Genomic DNA, 22,473 nt, shown 5'->3' with positions numbered 1-22,473 from the left:
TCAACAAAGAAAACTGAAATACTTAAGGTTCAGCTGGTATGAAGTGAATGAGAATTATACTACGTTGATTATAGCAAGCGAATGGCTTCAATGCATGACTGGGGTAGATGAGTGCATTCTAATTCAGTGCTAATGTGATGGCAGGGGTAGACCGTAGCGGTTTTTGTATGTATGTGACATTTGTCACGTTACAACAGGTGCAGATAGTCTGCTCAGGTTATGGAAACACCAGACATCCTAAGAAAACGACAAAGATATCACAAATCCAATCCCAAAATATGGTATTGAGTGTATATCGTCTGCCTAGGATAAGGTAATACCTGGCAGGAACGCGTATCCGGTTATGGGAAAGTGCACATCCTATGTCCCGTCTACAAGAAGCGAGGCTTAAACCTGTGTTAAAATTATAGGGGCATACATTTGCTTTATTCCCTATGAGATAGTCTCCGTAATATTGTGTGAACGATTAAAGCCTTTAATTAATGAAATAATCTGGTAAACACCGCAATAAGTCTTGTCATGCTTTGTCGATTTAATGAGATATACCCTCAGCCTATGAGAATTTAAACATTCATCTACGGTCAGATCGAATGTATTTAGGGTATTTTCAGTATTTTGTGGCCCTCGAACAGACCCTAAACTGCACTTATGCACTTTTTGTGGGGGATGTACCCGAAGGAGAGGAGCGATATGAACCATTTTAGAAGTTGAACTAAATTTGGAAAAAATATTAGGAGATCCAAAGTTTGGACCAAATTGATTGCCCCGTTCAAGAGATGTTGTGCATACCATTCTAGTGACATTTTTTAAATATTGGGGGGAAGTACCGGAAGTTGTGGACCGAAATTGCCCATCTCCGAACTGAAACTAAGTTTGGACAAATTATCACGAAGGCCAAATTTTGCACCAAATCTGTAGATCAGTGCGAGAGTTATCGTGCTCTTCAGCAACTGCATATGGTGCCAAAGGGGGTTTTTACACCTTTCGGGCTGTTTTCTCAAGAAGTATGGACTTGCACCTGAAAAAGCTTTTACCCTTGTAATTGAGGCAGCGAATGCAAGTTGCTTCAATAAAAATAAAAGTGATTCGAGAGCAGGTCTTAAATTGAACTTATCCGAAATTTTGTGAGGGAGGTACCCTAAGGAGTGGACAAATATAGTATATCCTATAGATATATTAGGATGGACCAAATCAGTCACCCCCATCAAGTGTTATCGTGCGCATCATTTTTCCGAACATTTTTAAACTTTTAAATTAAGTGTGGACAAAATATTACATAGGCCAACATTTTGACCAAATCGGCAGATCCGTTCGAGAGTTATCTTACTCTCCAACCACTACCCACGGTTCATAGGGGTTTTTTGCACGTTGTTGCAACAAAAATCAAAGCGATTCTAGAGCAGGTCCTAAACAGAACTTTTTTTGTGTTGGAGTTACCTGAAGGATAGGACTGATTGAATCCATATTGGAATCTCATGGTAGAAATTTCAAGATGTGGAAAATATGGGCCAAATCGGTTACTCCCTTCAAGAGTTATCGTGCGCCCAAATTGTCCGAACATTTTCGAACTTTTGCGGGGGAGGTACCGCAAGGAGTGGACCGATATAACCCATCTTCGAACTTATACTAACTTTGGACAAAATATTACGAAAGCAAAATTTGGACCGAATCGGTTAATCCATTCGAGAGTATTGTGCGCACCATTATTTCTATGAGGCACATTTGCCAATATGAAAGTGTACATATATAACCTCATTAGCATAAATGCTGAGGGTATAACCACAGATAAGAACGAACATGGCACAATTACACAGGTAGTGGCATCGTAAAATTTTGAATATGTTATGTCAAAACTTTCTTTATGTTGTTGGGGAAATTACAACAAAAATATTGTTTTTGTAAACCCCCCGTTTACACATGCAAGTGACAGTTCGAAAAACACTGCCACACCAACTAACAACCTCACTGCCGACAAAATTTCATTGTCAGTAATCAATGTAAGTGCTTTGAAAGTAACATAAACTTTTTTTCCGAACGTTTAGACATGCAAGTGTCAGTTCGAAAAAATTGAACTTTCGACTATAATATGTATACACAACTGTCTGCAAGTTACTTGCATGTGTAATCCTTGGGAAAGGGATTTGACTTTTCATATTCGATCAGCTGGTGTGATACCACTACCTGGTAGTTCTGCCATGAGAACGAATGAACCTTAAAAATCCCCAAACCGAATCTCTCGTATTCGAAATGTTTTTTGTTTTCAAAAACACTAATAAACAAGTAATTAATTTCAAACAACTGCCAAAAACAATCAAATAAAAACAAAATCGACAAACATATTTTTATTTGCACTACACATCGACAAACAAACATTAATTTTTCCGCGAAACTGCCAATTCACCAAAACAAAGGAAAAGAATACTCAACAATAAAAACAACAAAAATAGAAAATAAAAACATTTTTTTTAATTTTCCAAAAAATCTCAAAATAATTCTCACCGAAGACAAGAACCGAACGAACGGCTAACGAAATTCATTTTTGGGGGCATCAGAAAGCATCGTTCGTTGCAAGTATAAAAAAATCGCATAAAATCTTATGAATCATTTGGAGAAGCGGTTAGTTTAATTTAGAACGTTGTGTTGGTAGCATTTCGCAAAGAAACGGTTTTTCGAATTTTGTGCCGGACGTGTGCGTGTGTGTGTTTTGCAACAAAAAGTCCTTATTTGGAATAAATTATAGAAAAATAATTTAAAGAAACAACAACAAAAATGGTTAAGGCTCCTGCAATTGGTATCGATTTGGGCACCACCTACTCCTGCGTTGGTGTCTGGCAGCATAACAAAGTCGAGATCATTGCCAACGATCAAGGCAATCGTACAACACCCAGTTATGTGGCCTTTAATGATACGGAACGTTTAATTGGTGATGCTGCCAAGAATCAGGTAAGAACATTACAAAAAGTGTCACTAAATCCTCCTCCGGCAGGTTGGATATGCTCAGTGCAATTTTATTTCTTCGTTATGAAATTTAGTTTGTTTTGGAGCACCTAAGTGTAAAAATCTGTTTCATTTTGCTATGCACCAAAAAAAATATTGTCACTTAATCTAGATTGATTTCAAAATGCTTTCCATATTTGGCTGCTTGGAAGAAAATAAATCAATATCAATTGTTAAACAGCGGGATATGTATACATTGAGCTTAAGATCAATGGGTGGTATTGCCTCTTTTTGTTTTTGCTTTTTTTTTTTTTTTTTTTTTTTGTGAGATCATTAAGTGGTTATAATAAGGCATTTGTGTCATGTTTCATTATTGATTCGTTAGTTTTGAAAATCAAATATATTTAGCGACAACAATTTGATGGAATTTGTGAACGACACCATTTCCCATGTGTATTGAGATGTGGATGAGATGACCGGCAATGAGATTTTTCGACATTTAACGGTTACCAAAACAACGAGAGATGTTTTGAGACCTTCGAAATGAAGAAGGATACACCATTCCATAACAACGGATGATGGCTGAATTCTTTTTTCTAGTGAAAAATAAAAAAATACAAAAAAATAAGTGTTATTGTGTTGTTGTCGGCATGAAGTTATACTTTAATTTCTCACATGGCAGTGGTTGGGTGGTGTTGCGTATGAACAACGGACGGACTATTTTATTTTATTCAAATCCCTTAATGAATATTTAGCTCCTTGGAGATCACAGTGGTTTAATTATTTACTTAGTTGGATCCCTACAGAACATTTGTACACTGCTTAGGGTACCTTCCCTGCAAAAGTTCAACGTTTTTGTTTCAGTTCAGTTGAGTGTCTGTTCGAAGATCCTTTGGAAATGTATACCGATGTTACTCCTTGTGGTCCTGTTTACAGAGATATTATGTTTTTCGTGGACAAGTCCATGCTCCCTGACATAGCGGTCCAAAACCTATAAGTTATATGGTGACCAACTGAAATGACTGAAAAGATATGACTCACAAAATAATTCCACTTCCAAAATGGACTATGCCGATGCAATCCTCCGCAACAATTTTGAGCTTTAATCCAAATATTTGTGTATATATATATATATATATATATATATATATATATATATATATATATATATATATATATATATATATATATATATATATATGGTAACATGGGGCGGCTTCGCCACTGGGGCGCCTTCGCCAGCGCCGATTTTCTTGATAATTGTAACTGCTACGGAAATGCCGTTAAAGGGAAAATTGTAAGTTTAACGAAGATCTTTCATCTCCCAAAACTTGGCATTTCTATCAAATATATGATTGCTGATGCACGCGGTTTCATATTTTTGGGGTATTGCGAAAAATATTCATGGTAAGTATATTTTGTGATATCTTGTATACCTTTTGTGATATCAAAATTATATTTTATACCGTTAATAGACAACTACTGAAGAATATAAATCCAAATAATTTGCATGATAAAAGTAATTATGAGTGTCAATATATTCATATTATGAACTATGTAGGGGGTGGGGCGGCTACGCCATGATAGGGGTGTTGTGGGTTAATGTGAGAAATATGTCAGGTTTAACTTAAATTGTTTATATTATTGATATACCACGCTATAATGTGAAGTTGAAATCAAATATTGTGCTAAAGCTATCTAATTTGGCAAAAATTTCATTTGTATGCCTAAATTCAAGGTACCTACTTCAATTAACGGCTAGAATATGTTTCATTTTGTAAATGTTAGAATCATTTTAAATTATTAAATAGAAAACATGTTCCTTTTATGCATAATGTTGATATTTGAGGAGGAAGTATGGTAAATGCCAGTTTTAGAGTCCCTTGATATATGTCCTATGTCGATGGCGAAGCTACCCCATGGGTGGGGAGGCTTCGCCACTTTTTAGACATTTTGTAAATTCTCAAAAATAATATTTTAAAAACAAAATTATAATCATTTATATATTAAAACTTATAGTCAAGATATGCTAATATTTTTACCAAAAATAATATTTGGAAAAACTTTAACGTTGTCGATATGAGAACATTTTGAACAAAAACGTGGCGAAGGCGCCCCATGTTACCATATATATCGAGCTTAATGACCGTTAATTTTTGCAAGTGAGAAAGGAAAGCCGAAGATTCGAACCCTCACAACCCCCACTTTCGTCTTTGATAGAGCCCCTTCAGACATATCGGTTGTGGAGCGGCTTCTCTCTCATCAAACTTGTCTTCTTTCAAATGCAATTTTTTTACTTTTTTTTTACAACAACAATGAGTATTTGCCCATTTAGTTGTGCTTTCATGACAAACGCTTAGCGCTGCCTTTGAAGGCAATAAGTTTGGCTCTGAAAGCCAACACGCCGTGACAACAACTTTTTTCTTGTGTTTTTCAAATACGTGGGTTCAAACCAAAGCCTGGCTCAGCTGATTTTATTTGTTTGAAAATTTTGCCTATTAGCGCGAAGATAATTTTTAATGTTATTTTAATTAGTTTATCCTTGGAATCGAGCTTAATGACGGTTTATTTTAGCAAGTGGACCCCGGACCCACTATAAATACAGATATTTAAGAAGTAAGGCTAAGGTATGGTTCCGAAACCTGGGTACTTGCGCAAGGAGATAAGGCAGTGCTTGGTGTGTTTGAGAGACAAAAATCTTCGACGGTAAATATAGACGTCGTATGAACCAAGAGCTGTATCGGCGAGCTACCACGACATCAGTATAGTTAAACGTAATCGAGATACGATTGCGTTGACTTGGTCATGTCATAAGAATGAGGGATGCAGAACCCGCGCATAAATACGGGCGGCATGGCGATTCATGCTGAACTGGAAGCCAAGGCTTCGATTTAGTCAACAAGTGGAAGACGAGTTACAGCAAATAAAAAAGTATCAGTCGGCCTTGCCTTCAGAGATTAGAGTTGTGCCAATTGAACTATATTGAACGACCTAGTTCACTACCTTGTTCATTGGACACCAGTCGTTTGTATGAACAAAATGTGTATACGTAATATCACAGTTTAGTTTGTATGACGTTACTCACACGTTTTTGAAATAGTATAGTGAAGTATGTCGTTCAATTGCCCAACTCTAACAGATACATACCGACAGCCTCTGTGAACTGAATTTTTCAATTGTTGACAATATCGAATCAAATATCGGCTACGCCGAAAACCTTTTCCATGGTAGAAATACAAGGTAGTGGTGTCATATTCAAAAATGTCGATCGACCATCACCTCTGAACGCCACACTTTCATCAATTATGGGGAAGCTAATTGACCGATTTTCAGAGAGTTCACCAATCACGGCTTCAGAGAACAACCCAATCCTTCTGATGTTCGTGTAGCGGTAAGGACGTTCCAAGACATCATCACTACTGCAGCCGCTCGCCATATCCCTGCTGGTCGAATAAGTAAGATCAAACTTCCCAGCAGAGGCGACGGGATTAGCAAATGAGCGTGATGAGCTTCGTCGAACCAACCCCAATGAACCCAAAGTCAGGGAACTGACACTGAAAGTTAACAGGTTTGTCGTTGAGCATAAAAGGAAAAAGTGGTTAAATCATATAACGAGTTGCAACATTGGACCGAAATAAGTGAATTGTGTGCAATAGTTAGGCCACTGTTTAGCGATATTACGCTGACTGATCCGAAGAGGGGCGCAAGTTATTTCAATCTACAGTTTGTCCAGCATTCCGAGAGAGACAGGGCGAACAAAAGCGTACTACGTCGTACTACATATCTTCCTGCCGATGGGAAACAACCACAATTTTTCAATGATGATTCTGCGAATGTTTCCAGGCCCTGGAAACATTGGCCCTGATCGAACGGGCCCTGATCGAACGGGGACGCAAGTTATTTCAATCGACAATTTGTGGGATTGACAGGGCAAAGAGAAGAGTACTACGTCTCATCAGATCTCATCCTGCTGAGGACAATTTACAATGGATGATGTTGCGAATGTCATCAGGAACGGTAAATTATCCAAAGCGTTGGATGGTTCGGGAGTCGAATATCTCACTAAAATTCCCAACCTGTCACTAGCCACCCACATCGTTCTCGAAGTCTGGAAAATGGGCAGGGTGGTCCCGATACTGAAGACAGGCAAGAATACCAGCAAAGATGAATCGTACAGACCGATTTCGCTTATGTCGCCCGTAGCAAAGACCCTCGAGGTTTTAGTCCTCCCAGCATTTGACAGTTATAGATTCATAGGGTGACAGGGCGAAGAGGAGTGTGCTGTCGAGGAGGTACCTGTTTGGGTGAGGGAGGGGAAAACAGGCTGAGCCCGGCTGGGATTTGAATCCTTGAAAACATATCAAAAAATGTTGTCATGGCGTGTTAGCGTTCAAAGCCAAAACTCATAACTTCAAAGGCAGAGCAAAATAAGCGTTTGTCGTGCAGAAAATACATTTCAGCGGCCAAATATCCGCGTAAATGTATAAAATACATTTGCATTTAAAAAAACGAAAAGTTCTTGGACAGAGAAGCCATTACATAGTCGATACGTCTGAAGATCTGCTTTACCACCAGTGAAACCAAGTAACTTAATTTGGTGACTATGTGGGTTCGAGTCCTTGGCTTTCCTTTTTCACATGCAAATAATTTCCGATCATCAAGCTTAACTCTAAATGAGAAAATTAATAAAAGAAATCCATAGGTTTTCTTCAACGATAGCTGAGTTACCGTTTGATGAGCAGTGGAGGGAGAAAAGATCAAGAAACTAAAACACAAGCAGTATCAGTTTTTAATATTAAATAATATGCTGGTTTATTGGTGATGATCATTTCTTTTCAAACAACAACAAAGATTACCTTGTAATCTGGAGTGGCGACAGAGACCTGTAGTAGCAACAAAGATTACCAATTGTAAACTCCGGTGTCACAGAGGCCTGTTAGTATTAACGCGAGACGATTGGTTAATACGCGACAAGTTAACTCTTCAAAGGTTGGTCGACCAGTGAACGCAGAGGTTCTTACAATCGCAGAGGATCTGAGTCGATTAATACAACTACATTTACATATTCCAATGAGAGAAAACTCAACAACCACCACTCGTTGGCATCTACGCTCTACGGTGTCCGCAGAGAGAACGTGCAGAGAAGATCCGCGATGATGTCAATCAGCATCCGTGATCGACTGAGCCCGGGAAGTTGAGTTGGAACGTATCAAACTTACACAATTTACCATGACTGATGTTTCAGATGTCATCCGAAATGTGAAACAGAATTATAATGAATTGTAATGCTAAGCAAATGACAAGTGTCCTCAATCAATCGTTAACCACCCATATTGTACCAGAAACCTGGAGAGTTGATAAGGTAGCCCCGCTACTGAAGCCAGCACAGGAGTATAGCACAGTATAGAGTATAGCACCGGTCTGCGCCCCCTCTGTCGCCAATATCGAAGAAATTTGTCGCTATAGGTCCACACCTTCGTATAGTCCCCATAGAACGATACCTGCCGATTTTCGGTGTTTTAAAGGTTTTAGCCTCATTATCACAACGAAATGACTGAAATTCAAGTGCCAAATTTCAGCCATTTCGTTGTGATAAAGAGGCTAAAACCTTTAAAACGCCGAAAATCGGCAATCGTCTTCGCTGTGGGTACAAAACTTTCACCCAGAAATTGGTCGGTATATGTCCACGCCTTCATATTGCCCCCAACAGAACGGTACCTCCCGATTTTCGGTATTTTGCCACCGAAATGGCTGACATTTGGTATTTAGTCTTCGTTAAAAGCCTTTCTGACTGAAATTCGTTGGTATAGGTCCACGTTTCGATATAGCCCCCATAGAACGATAACTCCCGATTTTCGTATTTTGAAGGTTTTACTGAAATATCGGAAATTTGGTATTTAGTCTTCTTTGAGTCTAAGGGCCTGTTCATGTATGTCGATAAGAAAATGAATGCGCAAGAAAAACTACCAAATTTGAGTGTGTTTTTCAAATTTGGTTTTTGTTTTGAAGCAAAAGCAAAGGCAATAATATTTCCAAAACTAAAGTTTGGGTGTGTTTCATACGCACACATTTTCGTTTCGAAATACATAAACAGGGGGTAAAAGCTTTCCACCAGAAATTTGTAGGTATAGATCGGCGTTTTGATATTACCCCCATGGAACGGTACCTCCCGAATTTCGGTATTTTAAGGTTAGCCACATTGTTTTACCAAACTTGCTGAAATTTGGTATTTAGTCCATATTTATAACAATTTCCTTGCGGCAATTGTCAGTTTGAAGGAGAGATAGGTGAGGCATATGGTAACACTTTGCCTCTCAACACTCTCTCTCTCTCACGGACAAACTGACAATTGCCGCAACAAAAATAACCTAATGTAAATATGGACTTAGTCTTCTTCATAAACGAAAGGAAACTAAGGGCCTGTTTATGTATGTCGATAAGAAAACGAATGCGCAAGAAAAACTACCAAATTTGAGTGTGTTTTTCAAATTTGTTTTTTGTTTTGAAGCAAAAGCAAATGAAATAATATTTCAAAAATTAAAGTTTGGGTGTCTTTCATGCGCACACATTTTCGTTTCGAAATGCACATAAACTGGGGGTAACTGTTCCAGTTTACTTCAATACAACACGTGGTGGAGGGTACAGCAAGTTCGGCCTGTATTTTTAAGGTTTATTTATTGGTGTTTGACCTTCTTTAAATAGTTAGAACATCTGAAAAACTCAAAAACATTCATGTTTTGATGATGAAAAAAAAACTCAAATCGCAAAACTTATTATGTTATCTATCGAACAGAAAAATTAAGAATTTATCTCTATCCGTTTAAAAGTTACAGAGTTTTGACCAGAGATGTTAGCACTACGGAAAAATATTTGAACCTGTTCCAAGACACCAGGGGATCTTCATGATGAGATGAGCACAACAAGATGATATACCCTCAAGAAAAGTACTTATCATTCGCGAGGGTATATGATTTGCGATGACTTAGCATTAAATAGACTAGAATGGAATAATTTTGTTTGGTCCTAGGCTCATCAGTAGAGTAAAAAGGAATAAATAATAATTTGATTTGCGATGAACAGGTGAAACCCCTTTAGACGAGCCGATATAAATCTTAAAATTAACCATGTTATCAATGATCACATACAGCATCCCTCCCAAATTCCGAATAAATTTCGAATTGCTAAAAATTCAGCGTTACAAACTTGTGGAATTCTACGCTTCAACAATAATAAACAAAATTCCAACAACTATACAACAGCTACAACACACAATTCAGTGAGAAAATGCAGACGTCATTTTCACAAATTTGTTAACAAAACTATTTTAAATTAAATTTTGGAAATCGCAATTTTTATTCCATTCATGATGTCTTGGCAAACATCGTTCAGAGAACAACAACAACGACATTATGTTTGTTTGGCTCCTCTACTAGAAACAAAAATCATAATTTCATATTGCCAATTGTTGATGTTAATTCCAAGCCATTCATCTTTGTGTCACCAACACACGTAGTCATCCTCCATCCATAGTCACAGGTCATTTGTTGGCTAATAAATAGAACGAACAACCGAACGAATGAATGAGCGGCAAGTGTATTGCTAATTTTTGGAAGCAAACATTGAAACGATTAAAATTATTGTTCACACCAAATATTTGATTTATTGACGTGTTTTTGGATTTGGAATGGATGTTTGTTGTCGTTGACGTTGTTGATAGCTAATTTTATGATACTTATTTCAGTTTCAGTTTTGACGTTGAAGTTTGTAATGCAAGATTAACATGACCTCTTGTCAATGATGACGATGATGTTGTTGGCAACTGCTGTGTGCCGGCGGCGGCATCTAGCCGGCGACTGACTTATCTAACATAGGCTTACATACTGCAACGGACTTCTATGGTCATGCGAACAACAAGATGTCATGTCGTTAGTTGTTGTTACTACTATAAATGACACAACAATTGAACAACAACGACAACAACAACTGGTTGTTGTTCCACAATCGGATTTAGTTAGCGATGATCAGATGTTATTCGTAACCAAGCAATTCATTCATTGATGACAAGACAATAACAACAAAAGATATATAAATTATAACAAAATGTCGCAAATAAGTTTTCGTAATGAGTTTAGATAGCCATAAAATTAATAAACGCAACCAAAAAGGTAATGTGGATAAGGTCCTGATTTTGTTCAGTGGAACTTTAACACACCTGACAAAATATGTTATGGGGGTTATTCTTAACGAAAATTGCTCGTGAGTTTTTTTTTTCTTTCCGCCGTATCAACTTAAGGGAGAAAGTGTAAAAAAACTCACTCGTTCAGAATAACCGAGATGTTCCCGCCCTCTTAAGAAGCTAATATGCTATCTCCTGGAAAACCTTCTTGCATGAGTCCCATTATGTGTAGTTGTAGTTTTTTAATATGTAGTTCAAAATTCTCATTACCCTCAAATACCAACTGAAATCAGACGCATCTAATAATTTTCATAATTAAGTCATTATCTATGTTTTTTTATTATTTCTACGAGATTCCAATTCTTTAATTTGTAGTGGCAATGAGTGGGTGTTAGAGTGGCGTCATCTTCCGTCCGTACATACATATTTATGTGGGAACATTCCACAGGCTTGTATACGAGTATGAAGAAGTGTTGAAAAGCATATGGGCGGAAAAATTGTTTCAGCATTGCTAATGGTGCCAGTGGAAATTTCTCTTTTTGCTTTCTTTCGATGTTTTTCCAAACAAAAATGTGTTTATGAATGTGAACTTCTGGCCAAAAATTGTCTATAAGCGTGCCACCATTAGTGCCGACTACAGATTTTCATATTTAGATGAGGAAATTTAATGGCAAAACGACCTTCAGAAAAATTATTGCTTGTTTATATTCGCTTTTTTTTCTTCTACATTTTCCTATGTGATGGATGGTTATTGATGGCTGTTTTCCTGTTTAATCTGACTGTGGCTCTATCTCCAGATGTAGGAATGTGCTTCGTTGGGTTATAACCACAAAGCAACTGGTGTTAGCTGAACAGTTTTCGCAGGGCAGTGAAAAAGCCGCATAGTGTCGTGCGGGCTGCACAATTCCAAAACTAGTTGAACCTAAATTAACTCGTATACATTTATCGAATAATTTAGTATGAATGATCATGAAGATTCGTCCTAATTCTGACCTGGTTGGAAGAGTCTTTTCCACCACACTGTGATTTGAATGGTTTTCACGGTAATCCCCGAGCAAGAACTATATAGAGAGCTAGTCATTGTGTTGCCGTACTGGAATCTTCGTTTCCTTATGCAGATGACCCACTGATGTCATGGAGAGGCTTTCTGACAAGTTAGAATGGTATTCCCTCTTGTTGCACATACATACTCACATCACACTGATGCCGCAAAGCTTACCGCAGGTCGACCTACCGATTTATATTTGATCAAAAAGATCGCAGTCCGTGTGGTGAACATGATAGCCGTAGGCTTTGTGGCGGATATTTGTATATTTATTAAGTAGACAAATGTGGCATGGTCGATCTAATAGGAGTTTCGCCTTTCACAAATATAATTAGAGAAGGAACCGGCGCCATCATCAGCATACGTAACGATCTCAAGTTGTTCTGGAGGAAAGGTAGGCGCTTAAATACACGAAAGATAAAGGTTAAACAGTTTCGGAGACATCGTCTCGCCTTGGGAAACACTCTCTTTTTCACTACGGGGCTTCGATTTCTTATTTCTGAATATAATCGATTATCCACAACGCTTCAAACTTGTCCGGAGGGTAGTCTGCTCAAAGTCCTCAAACAACGTGGAGTGCTCGACAGAACAGAGGCTTCTGACAAGTTGGGGCATTCATTCTGTGCTCATCTCCGCGATCCACGTAGTGAACAAAATAGCCGTAGGTTTTGTGGCGGATATTTGCATATTACTCGGGCGGGAAATGGTGGCAGTATCAAATAATATTTAAAGGCATGCTTGCTTCTGATAACAGAAAAAAGAAGGCCGAGTCAATGTTCGAACTAGGTTGCCCTTTTGTTGTTTACCCCAAAGATGTCAATATTACCAGATAAGAAAAGCCAATTGTGAAAAATTAACTGTAGAGGGAGTTAACCTCTGTTGCTACGATATCATAGCAACATTCTGTTAAACGAAAACTGTTATTCATTGGAATATTGACAAGAAAAACATTAAAACTCAAGTTTGACGGCATTCACTTTTGATTTTTTTATTAAATAAACAATAAAAAAAGTAAAGAAATAAATTTCAGCCACAAAACACAACGTTAATGTTTTCTGCCGCGAGAAATGGGAATCAAAAACGATTGGCATTGCTGTTATCAATTCCAGTAAGTTGGGTAGCCATCTGTAACCAAAATGTGGAACTATTATCATATGTTTTTGGAAAATGAATTTGTTCGGGTCTTTATTGCTATACGTCTTTGTTTACCCTTTTATCAGAAGCAAGCATGACAAGTAGGCGGGGCTTCTTAAGGCCTACGTACAAAAGCTGCCTTGCCTAGTTGCAACCCAGTTCGACATTTGATCGGCCTCCTTTATTCTTTCATTTTTATTATGTCGAAAATGAAGCAGGAAAGCAAGGCAACCAGGCAAAGCAGCTTATGTACGCAGGCCTTTATGAGCCTATGCCTTTAGACTTTCACAAGTGAAATTAAGGTAAGTTCCCGTAACCATTTATACGATTCTTCTTTCTAATCATCCCCATACGGAATAATCTCAATTCGGTGTGGAGGGTGTTGAATAAACAAACGGTTGAGGTTGAACAGTTCCGAAGATATTGCCCCACCTTGGGGAACCCCCTCTTTTTCACTACGGGGCCTCGACTTATTTTTCCTGAAGATAATTGGTTATCCAACGTTTTAACTTCGAAAGAGGTTTGTCTGCTCGATTTCCTCAAACAGCGTGGAGTGCTCGACTGTATAAAGGCTTTTGATCGGGCGCCACCAACACTGACCTATTGCATTGTGGGCCACTCTATACTCATCTCCGCAGTCGATGTTGTCGTAAACTTAGTTGCGGATATTTGCAAACTCTTTGCGCGAAATAGGTGGTACGATCGATCAAATTAGAGTTTAGCTATTCACAAGTGGCATTAGGAAATATAACCGACGCCAAGATCGCATAATCATCTGCAAACGAAACGATCTCAATTCGGTCTGGAGGGACTTACATACACGAAAGGTAGAGGGGAAACAGTTACGGAGATATCACCCCACTTTAGGGAGGTTCCTGTTTCACTATTAGGAATTTAACTCAATTTTTCTGAATATAAGTGCTTATCCAACGTTTCAAACTTATACGGTGGGCAGTCTGTTCAATGTCTTCAAATTGCGTGGAGTGCTCGACAGTACAAAGACTTTTAATATGTCGGGTGCCACAAACACTGCCCTACTGTACTGTAGGCCACCAATCCCGGCTTCGTTTGAGGACCAATTATTAGTACTCTATTGGGACCACGGGTACCCCTTGGCTCTCGGACCTAGACTGATAGTTGGTGTCGGCCCCCATGTGAAAGTATTGTGTTGGCTGTGGTTGCACACAAATCGCGGTAAGAGCACCAAACCAGGGTAGGAATCAGGGCTAAACACTTTAACACACAATTGGTCAATCCCACGGCGGCCGGTTCTATGCACCGGATTGACTCGGAGGAATCTTCGACCAGGGGCCGTCACCTCAACAATTATGTGTTTGTGTTCGTATATTTTTTTCACCATGGTAGCGGCAATTTATCCCGGAAAGCCTGCTCCGAGCTCTTCTGGTCCGTGCCGGGATAGAGATGAACCCCGGGCCAGTATGGATCTGTTCCGTTTACCAGATCCGCATCCACTACATGTCAACAATGGTGAGATGTAAAGGATATATGGAATGGGTGCATTTTCGTGGGTGCTCGGGCCTTAGTAGCACCCGGGATTACAGCGATAGGTATGTTGCTGCGTCAGCACATCGCCCAGTGCATCTTCTACGTCGTCGTCTGATTGTCCGTCGTCGTCGTCACCGCCACCTGTAGCTTGTGTTGTGATGGTTTTGCGGAAGGATCGCACAAGAAGCGGAGGAGGAGGACTTGCCTTCCTGATACACCAGTCTGTCCAGTACAGACCTATCTCGCTTGAGCTTGTCTCTAGTGACCCATACATGGAATGTATGGGGGTAGCAGTAAAGTGTGGTACTGCCGAGGTAGAGTTGCTTAATGTGTACATACCACCGATGAATAGCTGTACCCGGCGTTATATGTCCGATATTAGTTCGCTTTTAGCTCATCAGGAGCTTTGGCATTCCGTCCTAGGTAATGACCAGAGGGGTACAGCGCTGGCTGAGCAAATTGATAGCTCCACGTTTTGCACGGTAAATGAAGGCGCTCTTTCGAGGATTAGAAGAGACTGCCACAGCTCGCCAGATATCACCATTGTGTCTCCAGATCTGATATATGACGTATCCTGGCAATCCGTCATTTCCCTTAGCTCAGACAACCTCCCTATCATCATCTCCGTAAACAAACCACCCGATTTATTAACCTCTGAACGCCGCACTTTCATGAACCATGGGAAAGCTGATTGGCAAGGGTTCAGAGAATTTACCAATCACCGCTTCAGAGAATTGCCCACTCCCTCAGATCTTCGGGTAGCTGAGAAAACTTTCCGGGACATCATCACTGCAGCAGCCGCTCGATACATACCTGCTGGTCGAATACCCGAAATAAGACCAAATTTCCCAGCAGAGGCGACGGGACTAGCAAATGAGCGTGATGAGCTTCGTCGTACGAACCCTGAAGACCCAAGAGTTAGAGAGCTTACTCTTGAAGTCAACAGGTTAGTAGGCGAACATAAGCGGAAAAAGTGGCTAGACTTCCTGAAGCAATGCAACATTGGTGTAGGATTATGTAAATTGCTGGCAACGGTTCAATCACTCTCGAGTCCTGAAAAGAAGGATGACAGACCAGCAGTTACTCTCAACGGCGTGACAGTAACTGACCCAAAGAGGTGCGCGTGGTATTTTAACCGGCAGTTGATAGAGCGAAGAGAAGTGTGCTACGCCGTATAAGCAGAGCCCTAAGAAGAGGTACCACCACAATTTACGATGAGCGATGTTGCAGATGCCATCCAAAACGCGAAATCATCCACAGCGTAGGGCCCACACCGTATATTGATGGTAATGCTTAAGCAACTGGATGAACCTGGAGTTGAGTATTTAACAAGTGTCCTCAACCTATCGTTAGCCACCCATATCATACCAGAAGCCTGGAAAGTTAGCAGGCTGGTTCCGTTATTGAAGCCTGGCAAGGATGCCAGCAGAGGTGAATCGTACAGGCCGATTTCGCTCCTGTCGCCAGTATCAAAGATCCTAGAGGCACTACTAGTACTACAACAGCATTAGACGTCATATCCACACATATCAGTAGAGGACTAAACCAGAAAAGGCCGTGCGACCGAACAGCCATGGTGGCTCTTGACCTATCGAAGGCTTTCGATACCGTCAACCATGCCAAGCTATTCGAGGATATAGAGAAGACTAATCTCCAGCCATGTTTGAAACGTTGGGTAATCAACTATATGTGCGGACGCCAGTCGTTTGTGGAATTCAGAAACAAGAAGTACAAACCCCGTAGAGTGAAACAGGGAGTTCCCCAAGGAGGGGTGATATCTCCGGAACTGTTTAACCTCTACCTATCTGAAATTCCACACCCTCCAGACGGTATAGAGATCGTGGTGTATGCGGATGAGTGTACGATCTTGGCGTCGGGTCCTAGCATCGATGACATATGTGATAGGTTAAATATCTACATAGCTGACCTAGTGCAGTTCCCCCATATGAGGAATATGAAAATATCCGCCGCTAAATCCACTGCCACACTGTTCACCACATGGACGGCAGAAATGAGGCTTCCACTGAACATATTGATCGATGGTGCACTGATTCCGACCACTAACTACCCCAAAATACTGGGTGTAACGTTCTATAGTATGTTTAAGTCGTCCTCGCATGCTACAGCTATTTGCGATAAGATCAGAAGTAGGAACAAGTTGCTCGAGTCGCTGGCCGGCAGCACTTGGGAAGCTGACAAAGAAACCATGTCGACCACCTACAATGCAATAGGCCGAACTGTGGTAAGCTATGCGGCGCCAGCGTGGTCTGCAAAGGTTAGCACTATGCAGTGAAAGAAGATTCAAACCTGCCAGAATGCTGCCCTGAGGACTGCAACAGGGTGCCTCCTCATGACACCAGTGGACCATCTTCATGAGGAAACGAATATTTTACCGGTGCGTCCCCCTTTTTAAAGGAAGTGTGCCTATATAGCAATGGTTACTACCATTGCTCTATAGACCGTTTCTAAAGAAAACGTGCCTCTATATAGACCCTTTATGAAATAAAGGATGCTTCTATATACCCCTTTTGAAAGAAATGGTGTCTCTTTAGACCCTTTCTAAACGAAAGGGTGCCTCTTTAGACCCTTTCTAAAAGAAAGGGTTCCTCTTTAGACTCTTTCTAAAAGATGATTTTGTCTGTAGCACTCTTCTCTAATCGCGGTATGAGGACGCCAATCTACCTAAGACCTAATGCCAAACTCAATATGAGCATGTAAGTCCCCTAATACCAATTTGTTATAGACCTTCCACAACGAGCTGATGGACCGAATGACACAACTCATGATCAGTATTAGAGTTGGTTATCGACCCTCCAAAAGCGGGCTGATGTACTATTAATTGGTGTGATGGATACATCAAGCAGCTCTGCCTTGGCAGTTCCATTCCATGTACGAAACATTGCAGGAAGGCTTAATTAAGTGAGATAGGTTTGTATTGAACAGACTGATGCAACAGGAAAGCTAATCCCCCTTATCCACTTCTGGTGTAATCCAAAATCATCCTCAAAAATATCCTAAGCTCTTCCAAAGTCATCGATGCAACCACTATATCATCCAACCACTATTACAATACTTTCCGGAGCAACAAGTTTCTAAAAATGTCTCTTAAAAAAAACACTGAAACAGCGGGCCCGTTTTTAAGTCTAGACTTTAGCCTTAAGAACTCGTAAAATTCGCTCACAACTACGAAAGAAGATAGATACACTTCGTTCGTAGTTCCGAGCGGACAATACGACTTCCTAAGGCTTAAAAACTTAAGCTGATAAAAATCCCGATTTCAAGTACATGACTGTAAACTACGACTTCCCTTCAAGATGTTCCAAACAGTCTTCTATTAACTGGATCGGGTAGTTGTCCCTAACTATAATTTTATTTAGTGCCCTTTAGTCAAAATTCTAGCGTTTTTTATCAGTTTTAGATTCTACAGCTAACGATTGTTCATAGAATAATTAAAAATTTTCTCTTTTTCCCTTTCTTTCTTCTTTCCACTATTTTCCAGGTGGCAATGAATGCCAAGAATACCGTCTTTGATGCCAAACGTTTGATTGGTCGTAAATTCGATGACAGCAAAATTCAAGAGGACATGAAACACTGGCCATTCCAAGTGGTGAATGATTGTGGCAAGCCTAAAATCGAAGTCGAATTCAAAGGTGAACGTAAACGTTTTGCCCCCGAGGAAATTAGTTCCATGGTATTGACGAAAATGAAGGAAATTGCCGAAGTCTATTTGGGTGGTAAAGTAACAGATGCCGTCATTACTGTACCAGCCTATTTCAATGATTCACAACGTCAGGCCACAAAGGATGCCGGTTCCATTGCCGGCCTCAATGTTTTGCGTATTATTAATGAACCCACTGCCGCTGCCTTGGCCTATGGCTTGGACAAAAATTTGAAAGGAGAGAAAAATGTTTTGATTTTCGATTTGGGTGGTGGTACCTTTGATGTTTCCATTTTGAACATTGATGAAGGTTCCCTGTTTGAGGTTAAATCCACTGCCGGTGATACCCATTTGGGTGGTGAAGATTTCGACAATCGTTTGGTGAATTTCTTTGTGGAGGAATTCAAACGCAAGCATAAACGTGATTTGTCCAGCAATGTTAGGGCCTTGAGACGTTTGCGCACCGCCTGTGAAAGAGCAAAACGTACTTTGTCCTCGAGTTCAGAGGCCTCTTTGGAAATTGATGCCCTACATGAGGGTATTGATTTCTATTCGAAAATCACACGCGCTCGTTTTGAAGAGTTGAACATGGACTTGTTCCGTTCCACCTTGGTGCCGGTTGAAAAGGCTTTGAATGATGCCAAAATGGATAAGTCCTCCATACACGATGTGGTCTTGGTTGGTGGTTCAACACGCATTCCCAAAATCCAAAAAATGTTGCAAGACTTCTTTGGTGGCAAACAATTGAATTTGTCCATCAATCCCGATGAAGCTGTGGCCTATGGTGCTGCTGTCCAGGCTGCCATTTTAACTGGGGTTGGCAGTTCTCAAATCCAAGATGTATTGCTGGTCGATGTCACCCCCTTGTCGCTGGGTATTGAGACTGCCGGTGGTGTTATGACCAAATTGATTGAACGCAACGCCCGCATTCCATGCAAACAACAGCAGACTTTCACCACTTACAGTGACAATCAAAATGCTGTTACCATTCAAGTTTATGAAGGTGAACGTGCCATGACCAAGGACAACAACCTCTTGGGTACGTTTAATTTAACCGGCATTCCACCAGCACCCAGAGGTGTGCCGAAAATTGAGGTTACCTTCGATTTGAATGCTGATGGTATTCTGAATGTTTCGGCCAAGGATAATAGCACTGGAAAATCGGAAAAGATTACCATTACCAATGACAAGGGACGTTTGTCTAAAGCCGATATTGATAGAATGTTAGCTGAGGCAGAGAAATACAAGGATGAGGATGAAAAGCAGAGGCAAAGGGTACAGGCTCGCAACAATTTGGAATCGTATATTTTCAGTTGTAAACAGGTATGTAAGAAGAAGAGTGAATAAGATGGAAAGTAATAGACGAAATGCATACTAGAGTGGTTTCATTGAAAATAATGTCATGAAATTAGGGGTTCATAGATCGAGTTTCCCCCTGCAGTATTTTTAGGATACATTTCTGACATAACAAAAATAAAAGAATAAAGGAGGCCGAGTCAATTTCGAACTAGGTTGCCCTTTTCTTTTTTATTCTTTTATCAGAAGCAAGCAAGGCAAGCAGGCGAGGTAGCTTATGTATCCAGGTCTTAAAGGCATTTGTACTTAAGAAGATTCTTTGCTTTCTTGCTCCGCTTCATTTCTGACATAATAAAAATAAAAGAATAAAGAAGGTCGAACCAATTTCGAACTACGTTGCCCTTTTCTTCTTTATTCTCTTATGGCTAGGCTTCTTCTGTACCAAGCCCTAAAGGTAGAAACACAATGAAATACGCCGCTTTATCACGCATAGTTTCATGTAAAAGACTAAAGGCAAAGTACTACCTAATTCAAATCAATTAGACAGCATTTGAATTAGGTAGTATTTGGCCTTTAATCTTTGACATGAAATTCAGCGTGGAAAAAGCGGCGTATTTCATTCTGTTCACACCTTAAAGGCCTGGGTACATAAGTTGCCTCGCCTGCTTAGGCGTCGACAAATAAAAAGCATGGCATTCTTGCTGAAGTCATATCTGATAAAAAAAGACTAAGTTCGACCTAATAAAAAGATTTAAGAATCACATTTGAATTAGTCATTTACCAGATATGAGTTAAGCAAGAATGACATGCTTTTTATGTGTCGAGGCCTTTACCTTGCCTGCTTCTGATAAAAGAATAAAGAAGTCCGAGCCAATTTTCGAACCCTTTGCCTTTTGCTCTTTTCTTTTTTATTCTTTTATCAGAAACAAGCAAGCAAGAATGCCAGGCCATGCTAATTTCTGACCTAACAAAAATAAAAGAATAAGAAAGGCCGAGCCGATTTCGAACTAGGTTGCCCTTTTTTATTCTTTTATTTTTTTATGTCCGAAATGAAGCAAAGCAAAAAAGCCGGACGGCGAAGCTTCTTATGTATCAAGGCCTTAACGATCTGTCTTTAATGTCGACAAAACAATTCATTCCTATATTAGATGTGTCTGGTTACCCTAAAATTTGTAACAATTTGTACCAATTGTTGCTGGAAGTCGTCTGTTAACACAAAAAACCAGCAAAAGAGAGCGATTCGAGAGAGACATTTTGACAGTTCTTTCACTGAGAGCTTGCAAATTCTTGCTGGACAAATTTCTTCTAGCAAGCACTTGCAAGCTCTTCTTCTTCCTGAAAACAATCAATCAGCCGTTTTTAGTTTTTTGTTGATTTATGTTTGTGAACATTAAAAACAATTTTATTTGCTCTGTTCCAGAACCTGCAAGAAGCCACTATTTTTTAACACGATAACAGTTTTTCCTTTATGCAGTTATTGCAGTTCTGGAACAGACCAATTGTGGAAATAACATAGTCTAATTGTATTGTTTTATGGAGAACAAATTTGTAAAGTGGAAAAATACTTTTTTGTTTCATTTTCTTTTTTATTTTTAATAAAATACAACGTGTTTGCTTCCTTTGTTGGCGGACAAATTGTTCTGTTTTGGCAAGTCAGCTGATTGCTTGCTGGTTTTTGCTTTGAAGGTGTCTGTTTACTTTTTACAATTTTCTAGCAAAAGAGAATAAAAACCCCTTACTCTCTGAGAAAGTTCTTGCTGGACAATTCTTGCTGGGAAAGTAACCAGACAGACTTATTAACTCCATCCTTTAACCTTGAAAAACACAATGGGAAGTCATTTTACTATTAATATAAATTTTGGTTTATTTTAGGCCGTCGAAGAAGCTCCTGCCGATAAACTAAGTGAACCGGACAAGGCCACCGTTCGTGATAAATGCTCTTCGGAAATGTCATGGCTCGACAACAACACTTTGGCAGAGAAAGAAGAGTTTGAGGATCATTTGAAGGATTGCCAACGTGTTTGCGGTCCAATTATGACCAAAATGCATGGTGGTGGTTCTGCTGGTGCTGGCGCCCAAAGTGCTCAGGGTGGACGTGGTGGTCCAACTGTTGAAGAAGTTGATTAAATACAACGCTTGATTTTATAATTCCTTATTTTTGTTTAGATATTGTATCCAACATATTATTTTTTTATATATAAATAAATTAAATTTTTAACAAAATATTGTTTTATGTGAAATTTTTATATATAAATAGTATTCTTACATACTCACTTATTGTACTTATGTTCGCATAATACACTGGCGCCATATAAGCTGTGTTCCTTTACTTACCTGAGGTTACCATTTTTACCATTTTTAACCCGCAAAGCGTTCCTTAACCCCAAAAAGTGGTAAAACTGGCAGCAATTTTTAAGAGAGTGAGAGAGGAGAGAGAGCACATATGCCTTTCTATTCTACCACAGGCTACCAGACAAATTTCTGCAGGTAAAAATGGTAGAACTGATATTTCGACTTTTGTTTGACGAAAAAATGGACGAAAAACAGAAGAAAAAGTCGAACGCTAACAAAACTAAATTAAAAACTATGAAATAAAAGACGAAAATTGATTGTTTTTATGTTTCTTTTTGACATTGCTACCAGATCTACCATTTTTCCGTTCCTTTACTTTTCTGGTAAAAATGTTCATGAGAGAGCAACTTTGAGCAATTATGACACTTT

The 22,473-nt window shown here is 39.5% G+C and overlaps 1 protein-coding gene across 1 annotated transcript; it reads left to right on the top strand.

Moving 5' to 3' along the window:
• The first annotated feature begins 2,249 nt into the window (after positions 1-2,249).
• Positions 2,250-21,975, top strand: Hsc70-2 (Heat shock protein 70 cognate 2). Its single transcript, XM_073962211.1, has 3 exons — positions 2,250-2,943; positions 18,298-19,779; positions 21,625-21,975. The coding sequence occupies exons 1-3, from the start codon at positions 2,770-2,772 to the stop codon at positions 21,877-21,879; spliced, it is 1,911 nt and encodes a 636-aa protein (XP_073818312.1). The 5' UTR covers positions 2,250-2,769; the 3' UTR covers positions 21,880-21,975.
• Positions 21,976-22,473: the final 498 nt, after the last annotated feature.

The sequence above is a fragment of the Musca autumnalis genome, unplaced genomic scaffold, assembly GCF_047663935.1.
Source record: "Musca autumnalis isolate F117 unplaced genomic scaffold, ASM4766393v1 scaffold_1, whole genome shotgun sequence".
NCBI classification, from domain to species: Eukaryota; Metazoa; Arthropoda; class Insecta; order Diptera; family Muscidae; genus Musca; species Musca autumnalis.
This window is presented reverse-complemented; position numbering and strand designations above follow the sequence as displayed.